Genomic DNA, 13,184 nt, shown 5'->3' on the forward strand with positions numbered 1-13,184 from the left:
GGATCCATATCCACCCCAACACCATAACTTTCCAAAAGCCCTCTCTGCACATTTTCTATTTGAATATGCCTCAGTGGTTTTATGCTTAGAAACGGGGGAAAGGAGTCCCCCAGACTCCTTGTGAAATAGGGTGAGCACACCCTCGTTTTCGGGTTTTGGTGTACTCCAGTCTCCCTCTGTGGATGGTTTCCAGGTATTTCCTATGCTGAGCAAAGATTTGGTCAAGAGAAGCACAAAATGTAGCAGGGGTTTCCTCAAGGTTGGAAATGGAGGGGGCCCTGAGAGCGAAGTGTGGGCCAAGTCAAATAAGCACAGAAGTACAGCCCAGGGTGTGAGCTTGGGCCACTGTGCAAGAGCAAGGCAGGCCGGCAATGGTCAGCGTGGACTCTGCTGTTTGTATCACCCCCTGCTAATGCGGGCTTCACATGTGCGCCCTCTGTCTTAGATCCTCTTTCTGTTGCTGAGGCAAACTCCCCAACAGCCAAACCTCCTGGAGGAAAAGTTTCTTTTGCCTCCCAGTTCCTACAACTTTCAGCCCATAATGGCCTGGCTGCAGGGCAGGCTGACATGACGGAGGGGCATGACAGAGGAGAAACCGTCCATGGCAGGCAGGAGACAGCAAAAGCAAGCCAGGCAGCAAAGGCCATGTTGGCAGCCTTCCCTCTCTCCCCTCTACTTCATCCAGGCTCTACTGCCCTTGGGGTGGGTGGCACTCACACCCTTCATCCTAGTGCCCTTAGTCTCAGGATTGCAGCATGGATCCACCCTAGTGTCACCTCCTTGATCCCTGTGGCCACAATCCCTAGACCTAGCCACCTCTGAAAAGCCCCACCTATGAACACACGAGGCTTTGGAGGCACTCGTAGATGCAAGCCATAGCACACGCCTGTGGAAAAGCTACTTGGCTTTTCCGGAGAAGTTCCAATGTAGGGCTCAGGGACCTGTTCTGCCCATGTGTCCAGGGATTTTGTAGTGAACACATGACACCAACTCTCCTAGCTGGCTTTGGAGAGGTTGAATTTCCTGGTTCAGCCTCTGCTGCCCAGGCTCTGATGTAGCTTCACCTGATTGGTGGGAGCCAGGAGTAGGGCGGGGAGGTGGGTGGGTTTGGGTATGAGAGGAAATGAGTGGGCGGGACTTCCTGTCATTGGAAGCCCACCTCAGACAAGGAAGGATCCTTGTGCTCTTGATCTTCCAGAACACACAGCTTCGGATCTCTGCTCCAGGACACATGGAGGCTGAGGCAGCCTACAGGGCAGGTGAGTCTCCATTCAGCAACCTTCTGTTTTTCGGGATTTGTTTCTTTTCAGCGCACGTGAGGCATCCATGATGATTCCACTCATCTTGGCCTTGTGATCCACGCACAGCACATCTTGATCCTGCTTCCTCATCCCTAGCCCCTGTCCTGCCCTCACCCTGTTCCTCAGATCCCCCTCAGAATTCTACATGGACTCGATGGCTGTTTCTCAACTGAGATTTTCTTTGGCTCTTGCCAGTGTTGAAGCTTAGAGCCCTCACAAACAAAGAGTCCTTCCTGAAGAGCACTTCACATTTTCTTGGGTGGCTTCTTGCCGTCCTTTGCATGGGTGTGCTGTCTGTGTGTGTGTATGCCCGCCGAGGAGGTGGTTCCTCTTCCACTCTCATCTTCAAACTCTTCATCTTCCGATGGGCTTCAGGTGTTTTTCAATCGAAACAGGGGAAAGGACTTACTGGAAATTCAGATGGCCACAGCCTCTGTGCCCTAAGCCATGGAAAGGATTTCTCCCGGGAGTTGAAAGTGTTCTGTCTTGAGTGGATGTGCTGATTCTAGGAGGGAGGAGGACAGAAGTTGTGCACAGTGGAAGTCTGTGAGAGAGGGAAGCATCTTTCCGCCAGGAAAGATTCAGGGCAGATCCCTGGCATCCTGCCCCAGGGTATGTGGAGGCTCTTTCAGCCTTCCAATGTGCTGAGATTGCATGGGTCCAGGAGCTTTCTTTGTTGAAAGTCTTAGGATGAGGGACTGTGTTTGGAGCATGGGAATTCCGTTCACTTCAGCACCAGATCCATGCAGTATCGCATCTGGCTCATTTCTTCTCCTGCTTCCCCTCCGGGTTTCTCCTCAGCCTGTCCCCTGGATGGCCTGTGTTTCCCCAGTATGGAGGTAGGGTCCAGGTGAACTGAGCCAGTGGCCTCTGGGATCACAAGGAGAAAGCTGACACGCAGGGAGTTCTGGGAAGTGTTTTTGTAAGAGCTCTGGAGGGTTGAGCCTCGGCACACACTACGTGGGGCCTTTTGCTCCTTGAGGGGACTGTTGTTCTTACAGGCTTCCTGAAACTCTCTTAGTTACTATTCTGGATGCTGAGACAAAATGCTCCATCCCCAAAGTGAAGAGAGCTCAAAGTGGCTGGAGTTTTCAGCCCTTCGTGGCCTGGCCCCAAGGCAAGATAGTATGGGAGAGGAGAAACACTTCATGGGGAAGGGAAGGGAGCAGAGCCAGGAGGCCCAAGGCAAGCCCCTTCCTCTCCCTTCTGTGATAGCTAGGCTACCAGGACTAGGGCGGTGCCAGGCCCATCAGTTTACCAGCTTAGTCACCCGCCCTTAATCCCAGCAACCTTAATCCTAGCATTGCACCTCCAGCCAGTCACACACCCTAGCTGCAGCCACCTCTGAAAAAAGCCATCCTAGGACCTTATGGGCTGAGCGGGGAGCATGTAGACCCAAGCTAGAACAAACCCCTACATTTGGTTGAGATGAATTTATCTTCCTGCATAATTCTTTGTGAAACCTTGATAGTCATTCCTGTGCAGGTGAACATGTGTCCACAACGTCACTGTCTGGGGCTCCGACTTCAAGTCTCTGCCCTGCTTTAGCTCTCCCGCAGATTAGTTGTTCTGTGCTAACCTTTCATCATTTCTTCTATGTTGACCGTAGCTTTCTTGATGGGGATCAATAGGTGTCTCTCCTTGTTGGGCTGCATGGATGTGCCTGGGTTTCCGGCACCAGTTGCTAAGGGGTGTCCCTTTCACCCAGTGGGTTTTCGGCCTTTTGTGAAAGATGAGATGGCCGAGTGTGCCTGTGGACATCTCTTCCTTCTACTTTCTGTTGCATCAGTGCACCTGTGAGCCTCTGTGCTCTCAGCCAGCTGCTTCCCAGCCCTGTGGCTTTGGAATGTGTCTTGAAATGTGGGATCCTCGTGGCTCGACTTGGATCCGGTTGCCCAGGATTGCTTTGGCTCTTCTGGGTCTCTACTGGTCCAGAAGACTTTTAGGATGGATTTCTTCAGTTTTCTGAGGAATGTTATTGATGGTTCAATGGGAATGGCACTCAACCTAACTAGCGGTTTGGAAGGCAGGTCATTCTGTCTCTATTGTGTCTGCTCAGTGAAGAACAGGTGAGCTCTTGCCATTTACTGATGTCCCCCCTGGTGTGTTTCGGCAGAGTGCCTTGGCGTCAAAGCAGGCACCCTCTCCTTCCGTGGTTAGCATCGTGTCCAGCTACTGACATTGTGTCCGTGGCGTGGTAAAGGGTATTGTCTTCCCGATTTTCCTCTTGGTGAGTTTCTCACTGGTGTAAAGGAACAAAATTGATATTTTTGTGGATTTTTCATTTGCCACATTGCTGAATTAGGCTATTAATTCCGGCAGTGTTTGGGTGGAAGAGTTAGGTTCCTCCATCTACAGAGTGCTCTCATCTTCCAAGAGTGATTCCTTGAATTTCTTCTGTCCCACACGCATCCCTTCTGTTCCTCTCCCTTGCCTGCTGGCGGGGGCCTAATCGTGGAGAACTCGGTTGAATAGAAGTGTGGAGAGGGAACGTGCTTTTCTTGTTTGGATCACAGGGCAAATGCTTCTGGCTTTACCCCACTTCAGAGGAGGCTGCCAGTAGGATGGTCATAAATGCCATTCACCTTGTGGAGCTCATGTTCTCTGTATGCATTTCCTTCAGAGTTTTTCTTAGGAATGGTGACAGATTTGGTGAAAGGCTCTTTTCCTGTCTATTGAGATAATCCTATGATTTGTGCTTTGCGCTTTTTTTGGGGGGGGAGTCATTTTAATATTTACAAGGAACAAATCAGCAGAACAAGATTATATCAGATAGGCTGTGTGCAGTAGCTGCAGCTTATAAAACATACCAGTAATTTGTACCTGGTGAGTATAAAGAGAACCAAGGATTCAGGTGACTTTACACCCAAGGGAGTACATAAGTCATTAACAAATTAGAAGACCAAAAAAGAATTTCACATTTTCTACATTAAAATAAATTACAGATCTCACAAATGTCTTTGAAGACAAAGAAAAATTCAAAGTCCTTTAAAGGATGAGAAATAAGATAAATGAAATGGAATCCTAAGTGTAAAAAGAGTTTTACTTCACAAGACCAATTTTCCTGGCTTCTGTTTCATATATCAATAATCTCCACATTTTTACTATAAAACTTCTGCTTCTTCATCAAGTACCATGGCAACATCATCTAAAATGCTCTGAGGTGAACTATGAGCCATAACCTTTGAACAAACAAAATCAACTAATGTAGCTTCTTCTTCACCTATATATTCTATGATTTTATTAATCCATGGTCTAATTCGTCCATCCATCAGTATAGAATCCACAATAGACCAGTCCAGAGGATAAGCAAAGAGCTCGGGTTTGGCTGTTGGGATCTTCTTAATGTGACTCTTTATAGGTTTGCGCTTTTCTTCAGTGTTCACAGTGCCTTTGGCAGCATTTTTATCATCTCCACCGTAATCCAATGGAACCAGTTTCCTTTTGCGTGGCACATCATCACTGTCTTCATCGTCAAATTTGTTAAATACACTATCTACAGGTAGCCTCTTCCTTTTCACAGAATTAGGCTGACCAGGACTATTAGAAGCACCCAGTTTAAGACTTAATCCTATTTTTGGCCTGTGTTCCTCAGGTTGCTGTTGATCTGGTGAGTTTTCACGAGGAATTATAATACCACAGGGAGACTCGTTCCCCAGGAGTGTTGGGTGTTGCATTGCCACTGGCAGAGGAAACAGATAGGGCGGAGCTGGTGGGCCTCAGAGTGGGTTTCAGACAAGGCTTTTGCTCAGGCTCCTCTTCCTCTTCTATAGGTTCTTCTCGTTTTTCTTCCTTTTCTTGCTTTTCTTCTTCTTCTTCCTCTGAGTCTGGCTCTTGCTTTATTTGTGGTTGTCTGCACCTCTCAGCCTCTTGTTCCATCCTCTGGAGCTCTGCATCCGGATCTGGGTGCCCTTCTGCCAGAAGGCATTGGCCGATTTCCTCAAGCTCTCCCTTTTCTCTCTTCCTATCTCATTCATCCGCTTCCATTTCCTTTTCCCTATCACGCAACCTTTTCTGAAGAGCACTCCCCCTGTAATATCTGGGATCATCTCTATCATCATCATAATCTTCTAAGAATTCTTTTAGTCGTTTATCCTCTTTAGCCATTTCTCTTCTTTCTTCTTCTCTTTCAGCCTCTTTCTCATATTCCCGAGGTTTTTTTCATTCTCTGATTTGCCAATTTTTAAGTCGCTCTTGATAAGCAGCTTCTTTCTCTCGGAGTTTTCTTTCAAGTTTTCTTCGTTCATAGGCATCTTCTTCATCTTCTTCACCATCTCGTTTCTTGTCTTTCTCTCTTTCGCGTTCCCGTTCCCTCTCGTGCTCTCTCTCACGCTCACGTTCTCTCTCCCGTTCCCTTTCTCACTCTCTCTCTCTTTCCCGCTCCCATTCCCTTTCATGGTCTCTGCTCTTTTCTCTTGACCGACTCCGATCCTTATTTCGATCTGAGCTCCTTTCTGGATCCCGGTCCCGATCTCTCTCTCTCTCTCTCTCTCTCTGTCTCTCTCTCTCTCTCTCTCTCTCTCTCTCTCTCTCTCTCTCTCTGTCTCTCTCGATCTCGGTCCCGATCTCTCTCCTTTGTCCGGTCTCGGTTCCTGTCCTGTTCCTTCTCCTTATCTTGTTCACATTCTCGTTCCCTTTCTCCTTCTCGTTCACGCTCCCTCTCTCTTTCTCTCCGTTTTTTCTCAATTTCCTGTCTTTCTTTTTCCTTTTTGCCTTTCTCTTCTTCCAGTTTCTTGTGTGTATCTCTGAATTTGCTGATCTCTCGAGATATCAGGTCTCTTTTGTCTTCTTCCATTTCTATAGCATTTATATCCTCCTTAGCGATGAGCGGATAAGGGATCAGTGGGGCCACTGGAAATCTGCGGAAAATGTCCTCCTTCTTTTCCTTTTTCTTCTTCCTGGGATGAGAGTCAGACTCTTGTGAGGGGGCATTTAGCTCACTGGAGTATTCTCGTATTAAAACTTCAATGGCCCCCTTAATCATCTGATCTCTTCTTTTTGTCTCTTCATCTAAAGCTTCTTCATCATCATTAGTGACAGTTTCGGGCCTGGCATTCCCATTAGAAGCTTTCTTCTTTGCCTTCCATTCATCTAGCTGTGCCTTTGTTTTGGCATCAAGTTTAACAAGCAACTTCTTCTCTCCAATCTGCAGGTCATGTAATAATCGGAGTGCACGGAGGGTAGATTCAGGCTCCTTATATTCACAGAATCCAAAGGCTTGAAGTTTTCCAGAAGCACCTTGTACTCTCTTCCAGCTCAAAACCAAACCACATTTAGCTAAGAGCTGTCGTATAAGCATGTCTGAGGCTTTCTCATAAATGTTTCCAACAAACTCTGTGGTAGTAGGACCACAATTTTCATCATTTTCTTTAGCCTTTAAACCCAGATGATCCTTTCTTGCTCCCAAATGCTTTCCAACCATGGATACAGTGGGTACTAAGACAGTTGGAGCAGGAGCCATAATGCTCATTGGTACAGGAATCATTGGGGTCCCTGGAGGCACTGGTGGAGGAAAGCCTGGGAACTGGGGAACTGTGGGGGTGGGATCCCTGGTGGGAGTGCTGGGATTCCCATGGGAGGGCGATTCAAATGAGGGGGGAAAGACATTCTTACTGCAGAAGTCGGCCGCTGAGAAAATGGTACTGTCTTCGCTGCCTTGTAGAGGCTCCAGGTTACAGCAGCCTTATCAGTTCGAGGATTCTGCTCGGCGCCCGCCCGGGAGACGGGTCCCAGTGCGCCTTTTCGCACAGGCCGCACACAGCTGCGCTGCATGGGGAGCTTCCGGAGGTCTTCCCGTGCTTTGCTTTTGTGTTTGTGGTACACTATGTGTGTGGATTGTCATAGGCTGACCTGGCCTTGGGTATCCCGAAGGCCGCCGACTGGGTCATGATGGGTGATCTCTTGGAAGGTGTGTACTATTCTGATGGCTGGAATCCTGCTGAGTATATTGGTGCCCACGTTCCTGTCAGAGATGAGCTCATCCTTTTCTTTAAAAGCTTGGGTCCTTGCCTGCTTTACCCTTAGCCTCTTGCTCTGGAGTTCCCCGTTCCTCTGTGAGATTCTCCCTGTGCTCCTTCTCACCGTGTCTCTTCTTTTCCTGCAGACTCCCTGCTGTCCCGATGGACCGATGACGGCCAGTGTGAGGAGGTGACTCCTGTGGCAAGAGAGCGGAATCCGAGAGAGATGATATCCCTGAGCTGGAAGAGGCCTCATGGAGTAGGAGCGGGTCTCTGGAACCTGGGCAACACTTGCTACGTGAATGCAACCCTGCAGTGCCTGACCTACACACCGCCTCTTGCCAACTATATGCTGTCCCGGGAGCACAAGCCAACCTGTCCCTCTCTGACTGGCTGCATGCTGTGTGCTCTGCAACGTCACGTCACTCACGCCCTCCGCCATCCCGGACGTGTCATCCAGCCTTTGCACACGTTGATTGCTGCCTTCCACAGGCAGAAGCAGGAAGATGCGCACGAGTTTCTCATGTTCATCGTGGATGCCATGCAGCAGGCAGAGCTGCACTCTGAGGACAGGGAGCTCATGCACCACATCTTTGGCGGCTACTGGAGATCTCAAATCAAGTGTCTCCACTGCGGAAGCACTTCAGACACGTTTGATCCCTATCTGGACATCACTCTGGACATCAAGGCAGCTCAGAGTGTGAAGCAAGCTCTGACCCGATCCATAGCACCCGAGGAACTGAGCGGGGACAATGCTTACCACTGCAGCGTGTGTCTCCAAAAGATGCCTGCTACCAAGACCATGTCCTTACACACTTCCTCCGAGGTCCTCATCCTGGTGCTGAAACGTTTCTCGGACTTCACGGGGGAGAAGTTTGCTAAGCACGTGCAGTACTCCGAGTGCCTTGACATGCAGCCATATATGTCGGAGCAGAACAGGGGGCCACTGCTGTACACCCTGTATGCGGTGCTGATCCACGCTGGCTCGACTTGTCACAGTGGACATTACTTTTCTTACGTCAAAGCCGGGGATGGCCGTTGGTACCAGATGAATGACAACAAAGTCACTGCCTGTGACACACGTTGTGTCCTGGCGCAAGATGCCTATGTCCTCTTCTACGTCCGCAAGACTAACCTCCCAAAGGACAGCGGTGCTCCACCAGCTGGCACGGAAGCAAAACCTCTGGGCTCTGAGGCCGAGCACAGGAGAGCCAGCCCAAGGGAGCTCTCGACGGAAGCCTGCAGAGAACATAGCAAGCTAGGGGTGCAGAGAGAGGAAACACAAATGGAGCAGAGCACTTTCGAGGAGTGGGAATCCCTCCGAGAACAAAACCGAACCAAGACCGCACTGAACCTCAGGCAAGTCGAAAGTAACCTTCCAGCCGATGCAGTCGTGATCCACCGGTCGAAATACACAGTGGAGTTGCGAGCGACTCACCCAGAGCAAGAGAATTGCTTCCCCCCCAATTCGGCCAGGGTCCTGACAGCTCAAGAGGCCACGAACGCTGAGCAGGCTCCATTTCTAGGAGGAAGTGCCAGAGATTCCAAGAGGAAGAAGAAGAAGAAGAACAAGCAGGGCAAGAGAACCGTGCTGGTGTTGTAGTCCTCGCGCATCAATATCGGGCTGTGTGCAGGTGAGTGAGCTCATGTGGTGGGTTTGAGATATGGGACACCGTGAGTGAGAATGCCATTGGAGGCATTCCATTCTTTCCTTGCCTTTTCGGGTTGACAAGAATGTTGCTCACAATCCTCACGGGCTTCTTTTCTACTCTCAGGAAAGTGTTGCAACCTCCACCCAGTGTATCAGACGCTCAACAGAGGCAGATGAAGTGAAACCCGCAGAGCAATCAGCATTCCAGAACTCTTTATGCCTCGGTCCAAGTGAATGCTATTGGGGCAGGCACATGGACAGGGCCACGTTTCAGCAACACTTCTGTGTAGAACACTGACACAAGACGGGGGTTTTGCATGGTCGGCTCTACAAGGTTCTCTGCAAAGGAGAAGTTGAGAAATCGGAACAGTTTCACATGAGTCTTGGTGACATGAGAGAAAAGCAACATGACAGGGTTCGTGCATCAGAGGATTCCACATTTCCAGGGATGTGGAGCTGTAGATCAAATGGGTTGTGATGCTCAGTGGATTATGAGAAGACGCTGATCAACTTAGAGTCAAAGAAATGCAACTGCTCACCCGGCCTGAGTGTCAGAGCTCCTGAAACAGCCAGGGGCTCTTGAGTGTGGTAGCTTGCCACAGTGGTGCCTGTAAACCTTTATACTGTGACATTCATAATAAATCAATCATTGACGATATTCCACCATGTGCGCTGTTTTCTTGAAATGTCTCGCATTTCTGCTGCTTTTATTCCTAATGGCCATGGCTGGGGTGCAGCTATGCTGACTTGCTCACCCCAGCATCGGGTCGCTCAGCCTACCATAGGAGCCTTCCAAACCATAAACTTCACAAATGGACCCGGGGGGATCACTTCTGATGACACTTGGGTTCTGGGAGCATGCATGGTGCAAAAAGCATGAAGGGAGTTTGGGTGAATCTTCTCGGGGGATGTGTGCAGGGAGAAAAATGCAGAAATTCACCCTAAGTACAGTGGAGCCATGTATCCTTTATGTTTCCCCTTGTCTCCTTGCTCAGACAGAATATGTGGCACCCAACATGAAAGGGGGCAAGGTTGATTTGGCTTCAAGTTTGGAGAGGTAGGAGACCATAATTGGCTGACCCCAAGGCAGAGTGGCAGAGAAGCAACTGCTCATGGGGGCAGAAGGGAGCAAAAGCAACAAGGGGCCATAACAGCCTCTTCCTGCCCCTTTGATCCCATCCAAGCTATGGCGATTGGAGTGGTGCCAAAAGAATCACTCAGCCACCTCTGAGAGGGAAAGCCCCACCTCCTCCAAACGAGGGCCTGGGTGCCAGTGAAACACAAGCCATGACAGGGCAGAAATCACACTGCAACCTCACATATCTAGGTTCATTCATTCACGGTGGCAAAATAGAAGAGAAGCAGATGCAAGAGAATGTGTCATTGGAGAGACAGGAAACAAGCACGAATCATACCTATGCGTTTCACAGGCATACAACACAGAAATGTGTCTTAAGCTTGATTTCATAGAGACACTCTTCTCACTTAGAATGGGAAGACAGGCATCAGACACATTTTTATTTCTGAATGTAGACTAATGAAATGGACCAGAGAAAAAAAGTGTACTGTTATTTGGCTCAGATACATGCATAGGTAGATAGATGATAGATAGATAGACAGACAGATAGATAGATAGATAGATGGATAGATAGACAGACAGACAGACAGAAAGATAGAAAGATAGATAGAGTCAAGAGAATTATGTTTTCTTTAAAATAACTTTACCTGAGAGAAGTAAATGTCTTGGAAATGACATTAGACACAAAATCATTGGCCGAGCCCAATATCACCTCCACATAAAGTCATAGTTGAGTGGAAGAAATAGTATCCTCACAGAAGAGTGAATAAAACCTCTTAAGAAAACCTCACAAAGAAACTTAGACATACACTGGGCACATCATACACTGTCAGGAAGTCACCATTATTTTAGGAATGAAGGATTCTCAAATACATGCAAAACTGTGATGTATTATACTTTGAAGGGGTAGCAGTGCTAAAAATGTGAGAAGATCTTCACCTTTCTATCTGAATAACCCATCAAAGGTGAAGAGCGCCTTCAAGAGAAAGACACTGAGACATTGAGACAGAACAGCTACCTACGTTGGAAAACACAGAGGCAGCATCCTATTCTAACTGAGTGTAAAACTCGGAAAGCATCTTGTCAAAACCATCAGTCCTCAGATTCTTCTTGAAAGCAATAAAAACCAAGTGTACTTTATTAAAAACTATAAAACATACAGAAATGGAGCAGTGAGAACACCCCTCAGGTGGAGAGAGGGGAAGAGGAAAGCAGCCCGGGTGAAGCCAGGCCTCCTTGAGTTTCCCTTGCTTAAGTGTGAACCGGGGCTCAAGTGGTGGAAGGGACACGCAGGTTCTGTGAGGCTGATGGGAAGGAAGGCAGGGAGCAGTTTGGTGCCCACATTTGAGGGAGAAAGGTGTACGTGGCCTCAAAATCTCCAGGGATGAGGCACCACCCATGTGGCCGCAGCCTGAGAGAGGCTTGAAAGTCGCAGGACCCGGGTCTGAGCCCGGCACCTGCAGAAGGCTAGGGAGCTGGCCAGACTCTGGAGGATGATGGATGATAGGGGTCATATCGGTCATTTGAAAGAGAGACATATTTCAATGGTTTCCTGTTCTATACCAAGGCAACTTCTACCTTGTTCCAAAATAATACAGGATCACATTACCACGAATCACATGATGGTACAGAAAACACGTCCAGGCACCTCCAGGGGCTACAGCTCGGGGCCATTTTGTCTCCAGCTTCTCCCAAGCACCCCATCTCACAAGGAGAGTGTTCTTTGGGGTCAAAATGCCTGTCACATTGGGCAAGGCTGTAGTCAGAGCTCACAAAAGAGCAACTCAAATTTTCCACTGTCCGTTGCTGAAAACCCTCACGGTACGCTCTGGAAGATGAACACTCCCAGGTGAAAGTCTAGGGGAGGCATTTCCAGTGGCTGGGATGAGCGACCAGATTTTTCTGTGCTCTAAGAAATCTAGAAGCACACCACAGTCAGCCACAACCACACCCCAAGAATAGACAGATGGGGGGCATCACAGGATTCCCACAGTGTTTGCACTTCCTGCTGTGAGAGGCAGCACACATCTCCCACGCTTGCCCCCAGGAGCCTGAGGAACTGAGCTGGCTGTGCCTTCCTGGCCAGGTTGGACCACATCGTGAGTGGAAGATGAGCCTGAACTACATCCATAGCGAGTGTCTAGCCCTAAAAATTCATCATGCCACAGACTCTGCTCTTGAAGGGAAACAATCACCCGAGTGAAGATCCCATCTTGGCAATGGATGAAACCTTCAGTCTCAAATGTTTGCTTTGGAATACCACCTGATGAACAGACTCAAGAAAATCGGTGGAGTTCGGGAACTGTCAAAACGTGGGCTGTCACCACACAGAGTTTCCTACGGAAGAGTTCCTTTGAATGGCAATATCCTGTGAGTCCTAAGGGCAACGGACTCCGCACATGAATGTCTATGTTGAAGTGATGGTAAAGGAAGGCAAGTTCTGGAGGAGCAATTCGCCTTACACTTGGTGGTTCCTTCCTCATTTGGGATTGACCTAGAAACAATGGATCCATATCCACCCCAACACCATAACTTTCCAAAAGCCCTCTCTGCACATTTTCTATTTGAATATGCCTCAGTGGTTTTATGCTTAGAAACGGGGGAAAGGAGTCCCCCAGACTCCTTGTGAAATAGGGTGAGCACACCCTCGTTTTCGGGTTTTGGTGTACTCCAGTCTCCCTCTGTGGATGGTTTCCAGGTATTTCCTATGCTGAGCAAAGATTTGGTCAAGAGAAGCACAAAATGTAGCAGGGGTTTCCTCAAGGTTGGAAATGGAGGGGGCCCTGAGAGCGAAGTGTGGGCCAAGTCAAATAAGCACAGAAGTACAGCCCAGGGTGTGAGCTTGGGCCACTGTGCAAGAGCAAGGCAGGCCGGCAATGGTCAGCGTGGACTCTGCTGTTTGTATCACCCCCTGCTAATGCGGGCTTCACATGTGCGCCCTCTGTCTTAGATCCTCTTTCTGTTGCTGAGGCAAACTCCCCAACAGCCAAACCTCCTGGAGGAAAAGTTTCTTTTGCCTCCCAGTTCCTACAACTTTCAGCCCATAATGGCCTGGCTGCAGGGCAGGCTGACATGACGGAGGGGCATGACAGAGGAGAAACCGTCCATGGCAGGCAGGAGACAGCAAAAGCAAGCCAGGCAGCAAAGGCCATGTTGGCAGCCTTCCCTCTCTCCCCTCTACTTCATCCAGGCTCTCC

At 49.0% G+C, this 13,184-nt stretch overlaps 1 protein-coding gene and 1 pseudogene across 1 annotated transcript; one reads left to right on the forward strand and one right to left on the reverse strand.

Annotated features, from left to right (window-relative positions):
• Positions 1-658: 658 nt before the first annotated feature.
• LOC147821919 (ubiquitin carboxyl-terminal hydrolase 17-like protein 6) lies at positions 659-9,567 on the forward strand. The gene is made up of 3 exons (XM_087198771.1): positions 659-1,259; positions 7,405-8,892; positions 9,034-9,567. The coding sequence occupies exons 1-2, from the start codon at positions 1,124-1,126 to the stop codon at positions 8,859-8,861; spliced, it is 1,593 nt and encodes a 530-aa protein (XP_087054897.1). The 5' UTR covers positions 659-1,123; the 3' UTR covers positions 8,862-8,892; positions 9,034-9,567.
• Positions 4,326-7,088, reverse strand: LOC147821920 (RNA-binding protein 25 pseudogene; annotated as a pseudogene).
• Positions 9,568-13,184: the final 3,617 nt, after the last annotated feature.

Source organism: Heterocephalus glaber, unplaced genomic scaffold (assembly GCF_053883595.1).
Source record: "Heterocephalus glaber isolate CG9 unplaced genomic scaffold, H.glaber_assembly_v1.0 deba00001688, whole genome shotgun sequence".
NCBI lineage: Eukaryota > Metazoa > Chordata > Mammalia > Rodentia > Bathyergidae > Heterocephalus > Heterocephalus glaber.

What these genes read in the sequence shown, in the direction of transcription:
- LOC147821919 (XM_087198771.1), top strand. Translation starts at nt 1,124, where the DNA reads ATGAGTGGGCGGGACTTCCTGTCATTGGAAGCCCACCTCAGACAAGGA. An exon ending in TGAGGCAGCCTACAGGGCAG is followed by an intron (nt 1,260 to 7,404) that starts GTGAGTCTCCAT and finishes CTTTTCCTGCAG; the next exon opens with ACTCCCTGCTGTCCCGATGG.